Source organism: Scleropages formosus, chromosome 23 (assembly GCF_900964775.1).
Source record: "Scleropages formosus chromosome 23, fSclFor1.1, whole genome shotgun sequence".
Classification (NCBI taxonomy): domain Eukaryota; kingdom Metazoa; phylum Chordata; class Actinopteri; order Osteoglossiformes; family Osteoglossidae; genus Scleropages; species Scleropages formosus.
This window is the reverse complement of record NC_041828.1, coordinates 5485168-5506706: the sequence shown is the minus strand read 5'-3', so window position 1 is coordinate 5506706 and position 21539 is coordinate 5485168. Positions and strand designations below refer to the sequence as shown.

Genomic DNA, 21539 nt, shown 5'->3' with positions numbered 1-21539 from the left:
TCATCACATGAATTTGTCCTTATCAGTTCCATGAATTAAGAAAAATGGAATCACTGATATGTTAAATGTAAAGTAACACATGTAACTAATGACACATAGATTGATGAAGTGGCAGAATGAAAATCTTTACAGAAATTAATGTACTTAGATTTATTAAAATAAGCTTCTGAGTCTTTGAACTATTCTATCATATTATATTACATTATATTATATTATAACATATAGCATTTGGATTAACAGTAAACTCAGGTGGATAAATAGAACCCTAAGTGACAGAAACAATGTCACTGGAAGTGCTGGACAGATACATACAATGTCATTCATGGACACAGACGGGTGGATACGGAGACTTCCCATAATCCTCTCTAATAGGATAATACAACAGGTGTGACTCATTCATTATGCATTCTGCATTGAAGTGAGTTTTTCTTGAACGTTGCTGATGTTGCAAAGCATTTAAACTCCTCGTTCCATGAACCCGTTTTGTTTTCCATGCCGTTTCTTTGCTGTTTTTGCAGTTTCGGGAATTTTTTAAATGTTCAGTGAACAGGGGAGTTAAAAGAGTCCTAAAGTACATGTGAAATTAAAGACGCACTTCTTACGCATTTTTCACCAGAATTATTAAAACCCACAAAGACACACAAATACACACACACACACACAAAATCATAGGTGCATATATGTCATGGATTTTAAACAGTGACAGGCTCAACTGCTGACGGACAGACAGACATTTATCCGAAAATAGTAACACGGATCACACCTGACACACAGGTGAACTTCGGACACGTAGGTGAACTTCCAAAATCCAAAATCCGACAAAGCTGTGTCCTTGACTTAAAGTACAGACGGACAACTCCAGCCATGCACACATACGCAGAGCCACAAAGATACACGACAATACACCCTCGAATAAATGCTCCCCTGTTAATATTGTGGAATGAATGCAGGTTCTGATGAGTTACACTCACTGTCTTTTTTAAGTGCCTCGAAATTAAATGCACTGCCTTTAATTACAGCTATCTTTTAGTATGACAGTATTACAAAATGCTTGAGGATGAAACTGAGTTCTGCAGTAGCTGATGTTTTAAGTTCAGCGAAGGATGCTGGAGTGGTTTAGCCCTCGGCAAAGTGCTATTTATCTCAATACCCCGGTTACATGACTTCCATCCGATATGTCTTCGGAGACTAATCATCCCGAATTAGTAATGGAAAAGGCAAGACGTGGCTAAACTCATGTCATTAATATGATTTAAGAAAATGCCCAGTGCAGCTGCTTTGCTTTAAGGCTTAGAAATACCCATAACTGAAACATTAACAGTAATGTCAATAACATTAAAACAATTATCAAATGGGTTTGTGCATCACATGACTCTTTTTATTTCAGGTATGTGTCTCTTAATAAAAAAGGAGAACTACAATGCGCCGAAAAATCATGTAAATAATGGTAAAAAAAAAAAGCATATTGCTTATTGTCTGTTTTTAACCATGTAAATGACACATTTCAGGAAATATTTGTGTAATGAATAATGAGTTTTGCACATTTATGTCTCGGTTATAAATAAAACGATCTGTATTGTATGTAGCTGAACAATTTGTCTCGAGTCAACGCCAAATTTGAATAATTTGGTTCCTCTGAGTGCTTTGAGCAGAAATGTAGATGTGCGTGAACTTGCTGCCCCTGACCGGGAGTTCCAAGTTGTAGGGCTACCGTGGTGTGTTGAGGACAGCAAGAGTTCTGATTGCCATCCTCGTCCACCTTGGTGTCCCTACTGGCAAGGGGCTCTTTTCATAAACCAAGGTGTTTAATTAGAACAATTGCACCCGCATTGAATCTGCTAACCTACTGCTCTCCGGAGGCTCTAACGGGAATTATGGGAAATCTCCGTATCTGACACACAGCCCTTCCCGCATCCTCCCGGGGTGCACTCACTCAATGTTTGTGTGTCTTGTCTCTTTCCTGTGTAGTGCATTGTAAATGTGACTGGGTGCTTGAGACATGACATGACATGGGGTGAGTGAGTGAGTGAGTGAGCGAGCGAGCGAGTGGGCAAATGGACGTTTGGATCTCTTGGCTTGAGGGCAGTAATATCCCGTGACTGTGTCACCCAGTCGTTAACTAGACAGGGCTCGTTTTGCATGCTGCCAGGCATAATGGTAGCCTCTATTCACTTGGCAAAGAGCCTGCCCTTTCTGGAGGCAAACCATAATTAATCGTAGGACTCTGTGTGCTTGGAGCAATGAATTTCCCCATGGCCAATGTGAAATTTGTGATCTGGGCATGCGAGCACAACTGAAATATAATGAAGATCAATAGCAGTAGAACTGAGGTGGATGGTTGAGGACCAGCATCTGTCTATTGGTCTATGTGTCTCTTTGTCTGTCTCTCTGTCCACCGTCTGTCTGCTGTTAACAACACTGATGCTGCCCCCCCCCCCGCATTGCAGTCTTGTTTAACATGGTTTGCTCTGCAATGTCTTTAACGCATTCTTCTCGGAGGGCCCACCTCTGCACAGGTTTTTCACCTTTCTCTCTTTCAGTCGCTGAGATCCCTGTAGAGGGAAAGGTAATAGCGCTGAGTTAGGCTCGGGATTAGGATCAATTTGTCATGTCTTCAGGTGAAAGAAAACAAACACACACTAGAGCCGTCCCAAGCCAGGACTGGCGCATCACAAAAAAACTCTAGATGCTGGGATCCTTGATGTTGCAACCTTATTTTTAAGTCAGGTTTTATCAGCATGTAGTTCTTTCTGACTCGGCTACAGCGCACAGAGCCAGAGTAAACCGTACCACGTTGGCTCATTCCAGAGAATATATTTATTTTTTAATCCACATTTTCATTAGACCCAGAAACGAATTGGTCATCGACTCACTCTTACATGCAATTAGCGTCAGTCATCTGTTTAGAGAGAGTTTCAGTTAATCTGCTTATTGGTCTCACATGTGTGCAGGAAAATTAAAGGAGTGTTAGTTTTTGCATAACTCAAACAAAATATTTTGTCTGTTTCAGCCTGAAATAAAAGACCAAAGTTCCGAGAGCTGAATTCCATTTCTTTGTCAATATGTCAGTAAGTCAATGTTGGTATTCTTAGAAGAGGTTAAGGCTTTCTGTCTTGTTTCATGGATGTCTAGTTCACATTCAGCTGTGCTAAAGGAGAATAAGTACAATGTACTGATTTACACACATTAACAGCTCAGTTTTACTTACTACTGTTCTCTGCCTCCTGTTACTGTAAGCAACAAAGAGCGAATGTAAAATATCATCTGTATGTGCAAACTAATTTTAATTGTAATTTATGTGCTTCGAAAGGTTCTGAGTGAGAAGAGAAAAAAGACTGCAAAGTCATTTCAAGTGTCTTGTGATATAAGAAAATATGTCTGGCACATGATCTTTCACTTTCATGTTAACATTTCAACAGTGTCAACCAATTGCACTGCTAAACACAGGTTTTAAAATATCAGTTGCTTCTTCTTGGTTGAGCATGTCGCAGGAGATCAATTTATCCCATGTTCTCTGAAAATGGCACTGATTCTCAAAGAAGCATGCATAATACTGAGGGCTGCTGGAATTTCTTTATCCAGAGATGAACATTTGATTAAGTTCCTTTTACGGCACTGATAAATCGAAAGATGCTGTCATGTAATAAAAACTGTGAATTAGTTTGTCTGTATTTTATAGGGCATTAAAGACTAGATGTGCAATATGTAGGTGCTGTTGCCAATTTTAAGGGCTTATATTGCAAAAAATTAGATGATAAGAAAAAGGCTTTTAACTGAATGAACTGTTTTCTTTCCTGTTGCTTCATTGAAGAATTCACTGAACTGGACTGGACAGGACGGCTTGTACAATTTAGTTGTATTGTAACTGAAATCAGATGGTATTGGCAAAGACGTTACTCTGCGCCAATGTAGGTAAGAATAGTTTATAGGAGCAAATCAAAACTCTGACATACCTGCTACTCAGAAATCAAAGGATTTCTTCCTGAAAGTTTAATTCAAACGTGGAATATCTCTTTTATCGTAAAGGGAAATCGGTCGCGTACGGACTTGATTTTGGAATTTCTGATTAGTGGGTGAAACTTTGTTTTGATTTGATAAAAGCAAGAGTCCTATACCAACAAATAAGAATGTCAGACACCATAAAGTGTTGTCATTTAACAATTTGTCAGTGTAAACTTCCATATCATCATCCCAACATATACAAGACCATTCAGGAATGATAGAGTTATCACTGGTCATGTGGAAAAGAAATTACTTGATCCATTTGATTAGATGGGGCTTCATGTCAATTGCCAGTTCGTTGATAATACATCTCTCGCATGTTGACCAGTGTGGGAAACTTTTTATGAACCTTTTCATTAGATGTGCCAGTAGTGTCTGTGGCCTACAGTAAGGACCTTTCCGACCCCAACAGAGGATAATCATTGCTGACATTACCAACCTCTCGATCCTGATATTTGGCCATAACGAGGAACAATCAATGACGGTTCTAAATTTGACTGAAGACAATACACTCTCAACCCGCAGATGAAAAGACGACCATAAATCACTCTCCATTTTTATTAATTTCATAATGTTGTTATGGAATCCATTTGATCATGCTGACAGTACGATGACCATTACTGAAACTAAATCCATCAACAATGACTTTATTGGACATGTTGAAACCCCAAACCCTGCCCCAACCATGTGACTCCTTAGACTCATTTTGACTTGTCTTGAGTGTCATCAACACTGAGAAGCGATGGTAGTGCTAGACTGTGCGCTCTGAGGGGACCATTGTATGGATAAGAGGATTAAGAGGACTTACTGCTCAACTAAGTCATGGGTCTGTTTGTCAACCCCAGATTTTTAACCCCACCCCATCCTTTTCTCTTTCTCTGTCCACCCTTTCCGCCCTCTGCTCTTTCTTACATCTGTATGGCCGAACTTCCCTTTCGTAACCCATTTATCCTCCTTTCCTTTTACTCCGCTCTTTCCATCCCGCATCTCTTGTTTTTACACCACCCTTCACCCTCCTCCCCGTTTCCGCTCCTCCTTTCCTATCCTCGCCATCACTTTGTTTCCTCGTTTCTTGCCCTTCTTCCACCCTGTCCTCTGCCCACCCTTCCTCCCTCTCTCTCTGTCTCGCTAGGAAGAGCAGTTTTCCGCCTTGGGTTCAGCAGACCCCGGTGTGATCTCTGAAAGAGGAGGAGGTGGAGGTGGAGGAGGCATGACCATCACCTCCGGCTCTGGAGTCTCTTCCTCGGGCGTCTCCTCTTCCAGCTCCCCCTGGAACGGAGTCGTTCCTCCCCTCCCCCCTCCTCGCCTGCACTTCAGCCAGAACGGAGAGCTCTGCGGCAACCGAGCATCCTCCCCAGTGACCGCTACCACGGTAACCGGGACCACAGCAACAGCAACATCAAGACCGGGTATAGAAGAAGGGGGAGCAGGTCAATAACAGCCTGAACCAAACCGGAGAGAGGACTCAAATACATCAACAAGCTTTCTCTCGCCTTGATGCATTTTGTCTCGATTTTTGTCACGAGACAAAATTTAATTTTTTTTTTTTTTTTTTTTGCCCCAAGACAGAGAGAAGGGAGATCCAAGGGGGAGACACACGACACACACAGTATACACCCACATCTGAAAAGGGCTTTTCAAATGACCTGTTCTCAACAGCTTTTGTTTTGAAGGTCATGTGGGCTTTTGTCTAAGTTGTAGGAAAGGACAGTGGATCCTTCTTCGGAGCTCCTCAGCGTCTGGATTTCAAGCAATTCTCCCATGAGCCCCTCACCATGATCAGGTTCATGAGCTGATGACCGGCCACATAAGAGACAAACAAACTTCCCCTGGGTTGCCACTTTTCCACTCTCGAGGTAGTTTATGTCTTAAATAGGATTAAGGTGTGGAAATATTTCTCGGGTTGTAGCCGATTCGCAAGTGAATGCATGCGGTGCCGTGATTCCCTGGGCAACGAGGGGCAACCCACTTCCTGTCCCGAAATTGTCAGCTCTTGAACTCCATTGGTTGAGACATAATCACATTATTTGGCTTTCTCAGTGCCTTTCAGGATCTTCTAACAGGGTTTTACAAGAGCATGCAGTGAAGCTGTCGCTATTCCAATAACACGAACAGCAAAGGGAAGCCACTCGTATGCGTGTCAAGCAGTCTCTGGGTGGAAATATATAGAGACGTGGGCTGAAAGGTTTTGGTGTTACGGTGTCAGTTCAAGAAACTTAGTCATCTGATACTGTTGAAATAATGAATTCGGACTGGACTTGACTGAACTGGACTGGACTTTGGCAAAAGTTTTCTCTTCTCAATCTCAGAACCACTGCAGGATGAACCAGCGATACGCTAGCGTGTAGTGCCACTGTCACGGCACAAAGCTACTCTGTTCCCCCTGCAGTCCTTCACTGGCCCTTTTTTTTATCTCCAGGGCACTTTTTTAATGTACTTTCATTGTCCACGTGTATTTTGTTCACACATGTGTTAATGTTGTGTGTTTTCGTGTGAGTGTGTGCGCTCGTGTGGTTCGCGTCTGTCAAGAGAACACAACACTTCAACCAAAATTTGCCAAGGGGCTGAGTTTCAGCTGTTCCCACAGAGCTATTTTTCTATTAGATATCATACCAAATATTGACAGGAAAAACCAAGAAAGTGTTTTGGGGAAACCTGCTGTCCTGGAAATGTGCCGCCTAACATGGGGAAAGTACAGTCTTATTGGGCTGGGGGGTGTTGACGTAACAATTCCGAACGTTCAGAATGAGATATTTTGCACGTAAAACACCCGCGGACGCACTTGAGTGTATGAACTGATTCTGAAGTTGCACCTGTGGAAATAGGTTTTTTTATGTGATTACCTCATTTGAACTTTACAATACAACTTCACATTTTCATCAGCGGCTGCCATAATCCTTCACACCATTACGATCATTTGTGTGGAAAATCAGTAGGTCTGAATTTCGTTAAATAAAGATATCACGTGAAGCAAGGGCAAGAAAATAACACCGCACTCACAACTTCTTTTGACACTGACATGCGTTGACATTGTACTGAACCTATTTCTTCTGGCTGATGTTGCGCAGTAAATGAGAACTGCAAAAAGTTTCAGCTATGTTTTAGTATTTCCATATTTAAGGAGACAAAACAGGTGTCGGCAAAAAATTTAATCTATGTGTTTAATTATGCAAAACTTTATTTATTTATTTTTTTTTTTATAGGTACTTACTGTAAAATATAATTTGATACAGGGGTGGGTTCCAGGGGTAAGCTGCTAAACATATTATAATAAATTGGTTTAGTTATTGACAAAATTGATTGTGCCTATAATACATTTAGTTATGTTTTTCAGAATAATGAATGACTCCATTAGCATTTCTCCATTAAGTTAATACATTTTCTAAGATGCTCTGCTGAAGAATACATGTGCTAAATGTGGGCAGTCACTTTACTTCATTTGTCCACCGCGATCACAACTCCTCTCCCCACCCAATGCCTATTATGAAGCCCTTACCCTGCTTACCCTGTTTTACCCTGTGTGGTGGGAGTATCCCCAGCTCCTCAGGTGAGTGATACCTGGACATAACAGCGGTGGGGATTTGCTCTCAGCAAAGCTTTGTGGGATATTCTCTGACCTTGGCCCCTGTGTAAATGCAAGTCTTGTTACTGCCTTTCTACTGTCCTAGATGCCTTTGTCTGCACTACATTGAGTCCTCTTTTTCATTTCAGATGTTCTCTCATCACTATGTGCTGTGTTTTGTCTTGTCACGTGAAACGCAAGTAAAAGTAATAATGTAATATAGATTACAATAATATTTTGTAAGTATCTTAAAGCCTTCCATGTGCTGAACATCTCCAAGCAGTGTACATGCCAGTATATTATCAAGCGCTATACAACAATAAGGGCCAACATACATAAGAGCTTAAGATCTATTTATTGCTCTGCACTTTATTGCATCAAAAAACTTTTTTTATTTGTATTTTAATTTATATATTTAAAGGCACATCGTGTAAGTGATGTCTCTATCGGTTTATCCCGATCACCAAAGGTGAAAAAGTGTTTTTTAGTGTTTTTAGAAGCAATGTTGCCAAGTGCAAAGAATTAGAGTGACAGCTCGAAGACAACAAAATGCCAAGGCTCACATTCCTACCACACAGCTCATTTTGAGAGACAGCGCACAGGAAAGATCGCAAGGGGAAAAGCTGTATGACAGCTGAAGTTTGAAATGCTCAGACATCATGCTGCCAGATGTATTGTGGTCCACTTGCCTAGCAAATGATGGTGGGTTCAGTGCAGGAAAGGAACAAAAAGGGTGAAGTGACTCACCACTGGAGGGAGAGGTGCAGAGCTGGTTGTGCAGTCAGTAGCACAAAAGTATGTGTCACTTTATGCGTAGCGATGCAGCCGAGGGATCTACGCGTGTTGGGCGTAATTAATATGAAAGGTAGAATGGATGTGTCTTTGTCTTCATTAGGAGAGTATTTTCATAGACTATAGTTTATAGACAGGTCAAGGGGACAGGTGTGTGAAAGATTATAACCAGTTCAGAGGGGAGAAATGTGTGTTAGGAGGAGTATTTGGTCTATGAGATCACAGGAGGTAAATCTCTGCAAAAGCAGTGGTTTTCAAAGCGCAGGGACCTTTGAATAGTGTGAAGGCGAACTTGAGTGTACTCAGTGGGAAGGATTGTGTGAGAAAGTGGCTTGGATGCTGTAGTATTTCCATATACCATTGGGGCAAAAAATCACAGCCTTCATTTAGCTGGTCAGCTTAGGGTGAAATTCACTCTGTCAATAAAACTGATTGGTTTTCTCATTTACCAAGACATTAATAACGCTTTTGCAAAGGTTATGCAACATCACCTGATTATTTATAGTATATCAAAGCATTAATCTGCATAATTTTGTCTTCTAATGTTCCAGCGTTAACAGGCCCAAAGGGTGGGTCGTAATGGTCCATCAGTTTTCGTTCACCAGTGACCTCTGAATGTACAAACTCAGCCTTTTAAATGTTGAATTATTATGAAATTTGAACCTTTTACAGATACTTAAAGTGTGATGACTCTCTGTTGCCAAAGTACTTACCAAAAATGTTCTATGGCATGAAAAAATCCTGCTGAGGGAATGGATCACACAACCAAATGTTGACTGCGGAGAGAGCATCGTAATGTGTGGTGGCCCAGTATACTGTAAGTGTGTATGTTTATTTTTACCTCCACCCACTAGGATAAAGTGCCCAGTGCAGATATTAAAATACAGTAGTTTGACCTAAATTTATGTTTATTGTAAAAACTTAAATCAGTTCCCAGATATTAATTATAATTTGGAAAATAAAACATATCAGATGAGAAATACTACAAACAGAATAAAGTAGGTACATTTAGAATGGTAGAACTATGGCATTTAGAATGGTAGAATTATATTTAATGATTGTGGTAGTTTTATTGTTTTTTCAATAGTACATGTTTAATAAAACTAAAGGAAGGCAAGAAAAATGAATTTTTCATTTACAGGCATGGTAGTGGACAATATGTGTAAAAGATTTGATTTTTGATTATTTACTGATAATCTAGAAATTGTGGGAGATGCCTTAAAAATGTATGAATTATTTGTGGATAATGGACCATTTTAGCTGCACTGTACAGTGAGTAAAAGGCGATTAAATGCTGAATAGGCTTCTCTTTCATCGTGGCAATGGATTCCCTACGGTAGCTACTTTGAGGGATACGCTACAAATTGCATTGGTAATGTGCTTTTCAGAACTTTTTTGCAAAATTATGTAAATACTTAGAAACATATTTAGACTCAAGTTTTAGGCGCACATTTTGATACGAAGTCAGGTGATTTTTAATGTCGACACACGCAAACACGTTCACTCTAAGTGCACTCTCTCTTTTTGTGAACAATTTGTTTAAAGCTTTCCATCCAAAAGTACTTTTCTGGTCTGTTGTCTGCTTTCTAAAATGCTTGTGAATGAATGTCTTTCATAATGTCTGTCTAACCCTGACCATTCACACCACCACCGTCTGTGAGACAAACTCAAGTTGGCGATTATGTTCCATTAGCGAAAGCTACTGCTTTTTATAAGCTTGCTTGACTAAATATCCTACCTGTATATGAATAGCAATACATTACATATTGCTCAATGTAATAATAATGATGAAAAGAAGAAGTAGATTAAGAAAATGAGACAGAAAAATTTAAAAAGCGTTTATATAGTCTGCTTGTGAGTGTGATTCGGCTAGTTTGCGTTAACGGTATTTTGAAGGATTTGGATGATGGTTATTTCATATGTTAAGAATGATTAGATGGTTAAGTGGTTAAAATACTGCACTTCTAGCTATAAAGTTTGGGTTCAAACCCAAAGATGGGAGTAACTGTTGAGGTATTTGAAAGAACTTTATTTGAACTTTTGTAACTTAAAGGAGGGAAATGTTACAGAATATTGGATGAAGGCTCCAGTTTAGCAATAAATAATGAAAAAAAATAATTCCAGCACAAGGATGTTCTCGCTTCCTAAAGGGACTTTTGGGAAAGATTCCATCTAAGTCCCCTTACCAGGCCTGTTAGATATTTGTATTCAAGGTCTTTGGTACCACCTCTCCAATTATCCTGTTTCATTATGACACAGTGCTGTAGTAAAAATACCTGTAGCTGTTGTAGCCACTTCTTCGTTTGCTTTAACACTTCCGGGTTTCGGTTGCAAAAAAGGCCACCTCACAAATTTCAGAGACTGAAATTCAAAAAAAAAAACCACACTGCGATTTATTAGCAACGTTAATTTAAGTTCTCGATGAAACGGATACAGTTAGAGCTGTGTTAATATAGTAACTGTGATGTTCCCTCCAAACAGGGAGGGCACTGCAGCCTTTGCATAGGTCCCATGGGCAACCGAAATCAGCATAACTAGTCGCCAGTGGCAATGAGGCCCCCCCACATTCGCTGAAAACGTACGCTTTACGGTTTAGATTGTGATGTAGCCATTGGATCTTTGACTTGGACCACAAAATTTTGAAGGCTGACACAGTAGAACACTCTTTTCTTTCCATCTAGTGAAGTAATTAAGGTAAACAGATCAACCGCTGGAACGATTTTTTTGGATCTGTACTTAGCACGGGCATTGCCTACAGGTGTAGTGATCGGTAGATGTACATTGCTACAAATATACCTCATGCACAAAGAATTGAGAGACTCAGGTAAACAATCAATTGCCTCACATCTAAACACAAACTGACTAAGACACTCGTCCACGCGGAACGTGTACACCGATTGCCTGCTGTTGGACCGTCAGTTCTCCTGTCAGAGGATCGGTAGCCATGATTGGACACCACTTCATGAAACACCTCCCCCCTCCTTCTCTCTCTGTTTCCCTCTTTTTTCAGCCAATCACACAGCGTAATGGATGTCAGTCTGGAACCTGAATGGCTGACTCAGTATGGGCAGAGCTCCGATTGGCCTGGTCTTAGTCATGGAACCCTTTCTGCTGATCTGATTGGATGACAGAAGGGGAAAATATGGCACGGGATGAACACGGTTCCCTTCACTTCTACACCCTGGATGCTCCGGATTTTCCGATGACCCGGCAGGAAGCCATGCCGTCGGACGGTTGAAGTGAAGTGGCGGTCCCTCGCTCATGTAGTCTCTCTACGGTCGACCAGTTTGGCCAGACGCTTTTCATGTGTGTTTGACACGTTTCCCGTGGTTGGATTATTTCGCCCCAAAGACACGGTGCAGTGCTCTGCTCTTTGAAGAAGAGCTTCTTCAGCTGGATACCTGGTGCAACCGCTTGCTAAGCCTTTAACAAACAGTTTTTAGCAGTGTCTTTAAAGCCTGCTGAGTTTCATTTGGAAGGAATTATCTGCAGCGTAACTGAGACGGAGATTATTAGAGAAACAGTGGGTAAGGGATCGTTTTCTCACCATTTTCCCTCATCTCCTCGTGTTTCCTCTATTCTCTACCTAAATGGTACTTTTGATTGTTTTTACGTTTATTTTCCGCTTGTTTTGCATCGGATTCCATCCTTGTCAGCCATGACATGCTCTTCCTCTCTCTACATTTGCAGTTAACTTCTCTCGTTTACCTTCATGCGTATTTTTGTTTGTTTGTTTATTAGTTTGCACTCTTTATCATCCTCTCCTCTGTCGACTGAGAAGCTCTGAATTCAGTCCAGTCAACCTGGCTTCAGGGAAGGCTTTGGAAGCTAGAAATGGATGGATGCTACAGTTTTTTTTTTAATTTTTTTTTAAAATGTACCTTTATGGCATTGCCTATTATTAGGACACAAATTGATCATTTGGACGGTCCGGAAATAATAACGTCCTTCTTCTCTTTAACGATAAAACCAAGGAGATCCCATAATTCCAAGGATATCTAAAAGACAAAAATCATTTTTTTATTCGCTCGAGTTACAGGACTTCTTTACAGACAATCCACGATGGCATTTTTAAGTCGTACAATGTCAGCCTCCCTGGAATTGAACAGAACAGGTTGTTTTGACTGCTCCCCCTCCTCAACGACTTGGACGTTGCCGTGGCTTGTAAGCCTTCGTTTGCGCAGTCGGCCTGTCCGCAGTGGTGGAATGACACGTGGACCGCCGTGGAGCTCTTCATTTGCTGATGATCAGAGACACCGGGCAGAAGAGAACCTCCTCTCCGGGTCAAAACCTTAACTTTTGGTCAACCCATTGGGTGACTCCTAGCTGGTCTTTTTCTTTATCCTTTTTCTCATGCTTGCTTTACTCCGTGGTACGGCGTGCCCTGCTGAGCGCTTGGTAGGCGGATAAACTTGGCAGCGAGACGTTCAGAAAGAGCAGGTCTCTAAGTTCTGCTTGTCTTTAATTTTTTTGTGTCTCTCTGGACTCCTTTGACCTGCGGGCTGGACATTCCTACTCCTCCTTATCCTCTTTGGCCCATCAGAGGGACGAAAAACGCGGGGAAAGAGATGGCCGGTGGAATATCCCAACGAATATGCGTGCTTGTGTGTGTGTGTCTGTGTGTGTGCTTGTTTATATACTGACTGTGAGTGTAGATATTGATGGCGTGCTTGTGTGTAATTTGTACACATGGTATGTGCGGTGATCTTTTTTCTCTCTTTGCGAGTGTGTTGGTGTGTGTGGTATGTATTTCTTAAACCACAGGGTGAAAGCAACACCTCTACACGGCAGGGACGTTGGAAGGTAGGGAGGTCCTCACTGAAAGCCTAGAGGTCAAGGAGCATCCTGAAGACACACACATTCACACAGGCATTCATCGCACCAGAGTGTAAAGTTTGTCACGCTCGCAGGCAAACAAACACACAAATGTATCCATATCCGCACGCACACACACACAAACACAATCATCGACTGCACTGAACTAATGTAAACAGCGATCACGCATACCATGCCTCTCTCAGAAACATCCACACACGCAGCCACACATTTTATACAAGGACACACTTATTTTGTCAATTTCTCTCTTGCTTTCTCAAACTGACTGAAGCATTTTGAGCTGTTTTTTTTGTGTGACTTGAAGATTTCTGTATATAGAGTGGAAATAGTCTCAATATGACCATCTTCATTTCTTTTCTTGATTCTTCTTCCTTTGGTGGTATGTGCACATAGGTATATTTGGTAAAGTACATGTATACAAAGCATATACAAACACCGACACACACACACGCACACGTGCACACAGGCACCCACACGAACACTTGGTTTTGGTGATTCTACTTTTGTTTCTGATATCAATTTTGGCTGGGCTGTACTTTAACATTTATTATCTTTTTCCATGTTAAAACCTTGCTCCCAGACTCTGTCCTCTTTTTAATCTTTATTACAAATTCATATCTCTGCCAGATTTTTTTCAGTTTTTTTTCTTTCAATCGATATTTCGAAGAGTCGCGGTCTCTTTGGTCAATTTCCTGAATCTCTCAAGAGGTGCCAGGCGACTCCTCAACTCCAAGCTGTTTAGCCCCAGAGAGTCAAACTCCCTTCTCGCAAAAGGTGACAGCTGAATGTATTCAATTTTATGTAAATCAGATGGCTTGTCTGTCTGCTTTAGTGACTCTATATCTATGAGCTCAGTTCTCTTTTCTCTGTTTACGGTCATCTATTTCTATATGGGCAGGTTATCGACCTTAATTCTGCCTGTAAGGTCTCCCCCTAACCCATAACCCTCAACCCTTAGTCACTTCTGCTTTATTTATTTAGATCCCCCCTGACAAGCCATAACCTCCCCGGCCCTTGTTACTTTGTCAAGGATTAAACCGGCAGATGTTCGGGGACGTTGTACATATATATATATTTATAAATATATATATATATATATATATTAGTGGAAAGAGTGACAATTGAAGTGCGCATCGCCACTCAACACAGATTTTATATGAATGTTGGTGTTATGATGATGATGATGACATTGATGATAATGATGATTGTTATGTTCTGATTAATAATATAATTATTACAATTATTGTTACTTTGGTTTTATTGAAATAATTTACTTGATGCGGTTAATGGCAATTTCCTCAATTTCTTTTTTTTGTGAATATGCGGGAGTTTATATTTTTCAGGTGGGAGAATCCTGGAGATTTAAATAAATTAATAAATTAATAAATTCTTAACTTAAAAAGCGTTCGCTGAGTTTTTGCAGGCCACGATGAGCCTAATTTTGGTGGGTCTTTGAAAAAACATGCTAAATCAATGTATTTTACTCTTAAATGTACACATTTACCTGGTGGACCATCTTAACCAAAGTAAAGTCACTCGCAGTGTACATTGCAATTTTGAAGCTGGAACAATTACAAACTGCAGATTAGCATAGAAATAATTAATACTGAAACATCTTCTTGAAAGTTTATGAATGAGGTTATAAACTTGAAATCTGAGACTGCAGATAATGCGGTGATGAGGACCTGGGAGTGTAATGGTGCCTTTCCCAAAACCCACAGGTACTTCCCCTGAAGAATAAGGTAAAAAAAATTCTCCTGCTGTATAAATTGGTAAATAATTGTAACGCTGATAATCTAACACTGAAAGCTGTCTTTAACAAAGACATCAGCTAAAGAAACATTAATAACAGTGCTGAGAAGTGTACTGTATAAAAATAAACAGAATTAGTACATTTAAGCACAGTTTTAAGTACTTCCAAGCTATTAAAATTACATAACTACCTGAAACACTTCCATCCATAATTTAAGAAGCAGTGTTGTTTCATTCCAAACCAGGGCAGCACTGGAATCATGATGGTGTCTGGTAAATGAATACCAAGTGCACAGTATTATTATATATAATATACTGTATATTATTAGCAACACAATACACACATCATCTGAAACTGCTTGTCCCGTACCAGGGTGCAGGGAGCCGGTCCCTAACCCGGCAGCACAGGGCATAAGGCTAGAGGGGAAGGGGAGACACCCAGGACGGGACGCCAGTCCATCACAAGGCACCCCAAGCGGGACTCAAACCTCAGACCCACCGGAGAGCAGAACCCGGCTAAACCCGCTGCACCACCGCACCCCCTATGAGGACCTTATAATAAAACGTTATTTTAAAGTCTTTGTGCGATCCACACTGCAGTAGGAACTAGGTGTTGAGAACCCAGTACGAGCTACAGTTACTCAGTGGAGTTACTACTAGTTGGGGGGTTGGGCAAATCAGGCCTAGTGTACTTGGAGTAAGGTTCAAATACAAACAAGTAAATATACAGTAATGTACACAGGACTTTACAGTTATGCCTTTGAATCCATCCCCAGTGTCCCATTTATTATTAAACTGTAGAAGTGACGAGCTGCGGGCAGATGTGCGCGCAGGTCTCTCGACAGGTGGGTGGACCGGGCGTGTGGAAGCGTCGCGTTCGCGTGTGACGTCATGGCGCGCTCGTGATCGCGCCGCCTCGCAGAGCGGAGGGAGACGCGGCGGAGCCGAGCGGAACATCATCATGGCGAGCCAGTCGCAGGGCATCCAGCAGCTGCTGCAGGCGGAGAAACGGGCCGCCGAGAAGGTGTCCGAGGCCAGAAAGAGTACGTCACGCTTCCCTGCTTTCCTTCCTGTTTATCATGTCCGCGCGTCAGCTCTTCCTGCAGACAGGTGTGTGTGTCTCTCTCTGTGTGTGTCGTCATGGCAACACCGAGCGAGGCGGGAGGAGAACGGCCTGAACATGAAGAGGAGCGTTCTGTTAAGTGTTATGAAAGCATAAATTTTAATCCGCCATGTTTTGTAGAGCACAGGCAGGTGAGGTGCGTGAAGGTGCGACGGACATGTCCTGCGAATCGCGGTGCGATGCGCCTCGCGCCCCGACTCCGTGCGAGCGCAGCGCCGCATCGAACTCACCGCACATGGTTGCGCAATGAATGACGTCACCGCGCGGAAGCGGCTGTTCTCGCGCTGTACGCAGTACTGTACATTGTTTACCTCACAGCTAAGGCAGTCGGTTAAGGGACCCTTTCCCGGTGAAATGTGGTGATACACTCCCATGGGGGAATTCACTGCTTCCATCACGTCAAAGAAGAAGAACATTAATGATTGAAAAGACTCCTTTGACCCTTTACTGTCTAGATGTTTTCTGGTAACTCAAACGTGGCTTTAACATTAAGTCTCAGTTTAAAAAAAACCTTAACAATACAGATGTCACTCAATTTAAGGGGTTAGAGCTGCTTTCTTTGGACCCACAGGAGGTTGCAGGTTTGAATCCCACCTCCAGCTGTAGTACCCTTGAGCAAGGTACTTACTCTGAATTGCTCCAGTAAAATTACCCAGCTCTATGGGTAAATGACTGTAGGTATCTTAACATTCTTAGCTACTTTGGAGAAATAAAAGTATTTTATTTGCAGGTTAGGTTCTGTAAAAGTCTTGGATATAGCTACAATAAATAAAAAAAAAAAAAAAAATCTTTGTAAGACTTCTGACACTCCTGCTATGTTTGGGTGAGTTTTAGTGCCAGCTAGCAGCTGAATTGGAATGAAGAGGTGGCGTTCGCTGCACTGCAAATTTTTTGAAAATAGATTTTAAATGCAGTTTAAAATAAACTGAACAAATGGGTGCATCTTTGAAGTTTCTTAAGTCAGCTGTTCATAGCAGGAGAAGCCAGTGTAGTATTTTTACTAACTGCACTGAAGTTGAAGTGGTTGCTCCAAACAGTGTAGAGAAAAAGGATGCAAAATTCTTATTGCAGAGGGTTTTTCACCTACCAAAGATGCCCATCTGTAGTACAGAAATGTGTTGTTTAAAATATATACCACATCTAAAGATAAGCATAAATTTTATGTCGGCGTGTTCACAATAGACTAATATGGCAAGATACTCTATGAAAGTTAAAAATCTGTATTAAAAAAGATATGAAAATATTAAATCATGCTATGGGGATATTTTTGAACCAGTTCCAACATATCCATCATTTTATTTGGCTGCAAACTTTTCAGATATGCCTGCAAACCTGAGGACTATGCAGTGATCTGGTGGTTTTCGGAGCACATGGGCGAAACGCGGTACTCGGTCACCCTTGGGGTTTCCGAGCTCTTCGAATGGCTCTTCGGAAGGCGGCCGCCTCCGGGTAGGTCTGAAGCCGGACTTATGTGGAGGTGCAACGTGGGCTAAATCTCTTGTCCTCCGGCTCCCAGGGAAGACTCGGCGGCTGAAGCAGGCAAAGGAGGAGGCGCAGGCCGAGATCGAGCAGTACCGGCGGGAGCGCGAGCGGGAGTTTGCTCAGAAGCAGCACACGGTGAGAGAGAGAGCACACCGGGCCTCTTTTAGCATGAAGTGACTAAACGTTCAAGTGGGTGGCATATTAGGTGAGTCAACGGCGTACCTTAAAAAAGGTCCACAGGTGAAGTAACGAAGCATCTAATTCAAGCTATTTAAGCAGTTCGGTTTTTATTATTAATTAATTTGCTATATTGTGCGGAAGAAAATTCCCTCCACTCGGAACCTAGACAAGCAGCCGGACAATGTTTCGGAAGAAAATGCGAGACAAAGACACTGAACAGCAAAAGACCCGAGACTGATAAAGACAAGAGACAGCTCTGTCTTTTCGGAAGCGCCGGTACCGACGGGAGAGCCCCGATCATCCGAGTGACTCGCCGATCGGTCCGTGCCGCCTTCCTTTATTTGCAAAGCTCATACATAATTAATTTCCGGCTGTAACAGTGATGCCTAATTAATAACTTCTTGGTTCTCTGAACTCTTCTTTATCGGTTTCTGCTCTTTCCGTGGAAGCAGAAGCAGTTAATTCCCCATCTCTTGCTGACCTACTGGCTCCATTTCAAATCATATCTTACACATACAGACACCACCCCGCCCTGCACGTGTTTGGTCACTTCTGGGTATCACAACGAGCTTAAGTCAGAATGCATTCTAAGCACACATTCTATTTTTTAAACATGTATAATCATCAAAGCATACATTTAAGTCATGTTTAGAACAAATTTTGCACCACAATTGACACTTTTTACCAAGACGAAGCGTTTCGACCCGCCTATACAGCTGAGTATTTTTACTTGATCACTTCAGGAAAAGAACCTTTCTCATGGGTACAACAGCATGACCCTGATAGATGTGCCAGATCAAGTCTTTGGCTTTGGATGTGATCTCTGGCTCTTTACGTCATTTGGCCCGAGCGTCAAGTACAGGAACGAATGAAGGTGCAAGACACGGAAGCAGTGTCCGCACTCCTTCGTACGCAAAGGGGTGGAATCGTTAGTGTAAACGGTCCACCTCACTGGACAGACTGCAAAGTGGGTGTGGTGGTCATAGTGAGAAGTTGCGTTTCTCCTGCGTGATGAGAAGGTCTGTCTCTCCTGTAGGTGCTCGGCTCCCAGGGCGGCTTTTCCTCCGAGGTGGAGCAGCAGACGAAGCAGAAGATCCAAGCCATGACTAAGAGCTACCGCTCGAACCGAGAGCGAGTCCTGAGGGACTTGCTGACCATCACATGCCAGATCAACCCCCAGATCCACTGTAACTACCACTGCAGGGCCTAGCGGACTTGGGGGAACCAAGTTGCACCCCATCCCAGCATGACGTAATCAAAGCTCAAAAGTGTAACATCCCACAAATCCATTAAACTCCCTAAAAGGTGAAACTGAAAGAGCAGGGATCAGTAATGAGAGCGAGTTCATAAAAATAAATAGGCAGGAGAGGAGTTGAAGAAAGGAACAGGTGGACAACTTGTGTGTGACAGGATGTTCCAGCAGTACAAATCTGGTGTCTGATGTGGTGTGATGTGGTGGCAGTCAAGACCTTGAGAGTTTGCACCCCAGTCGCCATAGTGATAAATGAAACCTTGTACCAAGTGCTGTCTCCTGGTCTCCTGGTGATCAGGGTGGCCAAGGCATTGACTTGGGGCAGCGGCCCTTCGCTGAATGTCATGTGTCGTCAAAAGGTAAATAGCTCATGATTTGATAGGGGGGAGGGGGGGTCTGCATGAGTAGCCAGAGGTGCCTGTGAGTCTGTCTGCAGATGTCAAAGTGGCTTAGATTGAACCCAGCCATGCATGCCAATCACCGTGTGTGTGTGTGTGTGTGTGTGTGTGTGTGTGTGTACGTGTACGTGTACACATATGTGACTCTTTTTAGATTCTGCTGCATGGCTGCTTACTAAAGCCATAAATATTGCCAATGTATATGTTGTTTTTCTTATAATACTTGTAATTAATTTGATGACAGTAAATATTTTCAAAGTCAGAGAGTATAGAGGACATGACCTGCGTGTTGTGTGTCCATCGCATCGACGCAGATCATCCTTTGCAGCGCACTTGTTTATTCAGAGTAAACGTGGACGGCCCCGAACGCTCGTACCCGGACGCTCCACTGGTGCACTGACTCAGTGTGTCTCGGTCACTGTAAAATGGGTCTGGGAGGTAAACGGCTCTAATTCCCACAGTTGTTTGGAGAAATCCTCCATCGATATCTGCATGCAAAGTGAATTAGTCTTTATGTTTATGTTTTTTACGTGTGTTTTTGTGCTTCGGCGCGGTGTCCACTTGGGGACTCGGTGTTTATTACTGTGCCGCTCAGCTTTGCATATTTGACCCTGAAAGTCGACAGCGGTAACGCTAATGGATACATGTGTTTCACCCACTGGTGTTTCTGAAAAGAGGATTCTGTGATGCACTATATGCTGTGTCATGTCTTGATTGTATTTTGTAAACGTATTTTGCTTATGTGACTGTAAAATGCATAAATAAAATATATATTGCTCATACTGCAAGTCCTTTTGAATGTTTCTAAAAATGTGGTGCTGTTGGGATGTTCTGCAAAATCGTTGACTTATTCTCTGGAAAAACTTGTTTTGGTCTCTGCGTCACTCTCAGCATTAACTATGAATGTTCGACAAATTAGTTTTGTTCGCTGTACTTATTTTCGACAAAATTGGCCAGTCTTGGAAAATGCAAATACTCATATTTACATTTTTTTAAATAGTGACGATGCCTTTATTTGTATTTAAATACAGCATATTTCCCATAAATGACACGGGTGAATAGCTGTGGAGGTGAGGGTACCAGCAAAGTAAAATACCCTGAAACGAGTTTGCTTTCTCATTCATTCTCTTACGGCAGGAGTAAAAAAAGATGAAAAAATGTCTCTTAATGGTTTATATATTTATGATCTAAATTAGAGATTTGTGTGAAAAGAAAGAGAATTTCAGACACTTGTTCCAAGTAACAGCTCACTTCTCAACGTGGTAAACGGTGTAAAGTGGACAAAACGGCATGGTGATGGGAAACGCTGCGGGGTCAGTGATGGACGGCCAGTAGGGGGCGGTATTGCAGTTTAACAAGTCAACGTGGTGCTCAGAGCTAACTGCCTCCCGAGGATGTATTGTCGTCCTGATGTGGAGCGACACGTCGGCTGGGGTTGCGCTCCATGCCCTACTCATCCCTCACGGTCGAAGGCCTTCGCGGTCTACGGGGCGCCGTGTCCCTGGACCTCAGCGATGGATGTGTCCATTCAGCAAGGGGTCTCTCCTGTCGCTGCCTCCACCTTCTTCACAGCATACGGGGGAAAATCTTCCTGGAAGAGAAGTTTTCAACATAGATTGAATAAAAAAAAAAACAGCGGAACTCCCGCTGCAGTGCGAAACCTGGGAGGACGGCCCCGAGAACAGTCCTCGGACGACGATGGTCGTTCATCGCGATGCGGGCAGGTTGGGGACCCCGCACCTGCATTCTGTCCCAGCGTCTCTGCGCTGCCATCAGCTGCTAAATCGCTCCGGTTGGAGGACGCGGTCAAGTCCGAATACTCCTGTACCTCTTAATAGAGTTATAAACCGCACTTTCATTAACGTGGGAATTTGGAGTTCAACCTGGAGCACTTACTAAAAAGGCAGCAAAAAAATAAGGCCCCGCAGCTGCTTTTCTCACGACTGAATAATTTGCAGGTGCTCATCATTATACCTATCAATTAAATGACCCAGGTGTCACAAATTGAAGTTTATAAAGAAGCAGCACCAATGTTTATTATTCAGTATTTAAATGGTATATGTAGCACTTCAAATCAATAATTACTAAATCTTGTGAGCAGAGGATCCGACCTCTGGGATGTCTAACATTTCGCCTTCCTTTGCTGTTTATTGCAACATT

General features: G+C 42.3%; 2 protein-coding genes across 17 annotated transcripts in view; both read left to right on the top strand.

Moving 5' to 3' along the window:
- The window catches only part of LOC108930376 (ras/Rap GTPase-activating protein SynGAP-like), a 94420-nt gene extending 80777 nt beyond the window's left edge, over positions 1 to 13643 (top strand). For 9 of the 16 annotated variants that reach the window (XM_029248104.1, XM_029248103.1, XM_029248102.1 and 6 more), the window contains one exon: positions 5135 to 7914. In XM_029248104.1, the coding sequence (XP_029103937.1) occupies positions 5135 to 5440 (306 nt within the window). In that variant the 3' untranslated portion in view covers positions 5441 to 7914. Of the gene's footprint in view, positions 1 to 3811; positions 3913 to 5134; positions 7915 to 11366 lie in introns of those variants that run through there. The other 7 variants (XM_029248107.1, XM_029248096.1, XM_029248111.1 and 4 more) reach the window with 5 other exon arrangements.
- Positions 13644 to 15801: 2158 nt separating this feature from the next.
- On the top strand, positions 15802 to 20159 carry LOC108930356 (V-type proton ATPase subunit G 2-like). Its single transcript, XM_018745567.2, has 3 exons — positions 15802 to 15987; positions 17584 to 17684; positions 18766 to 20159. The coding sequence occupies exons 1-3, from the start codon at positions 15906 to 15908 to the stop codon at positions 18937 to 18939; spliced, it is 357 nt and encodes a 118-aa protein (XP_018601083.1). The 5' UTR covers positions 15802 to 15905; the 3' UTR covers positions 18940 to 20159.
- Positions 20160 to 21539: the final 1380 nt, after the last annotated feature.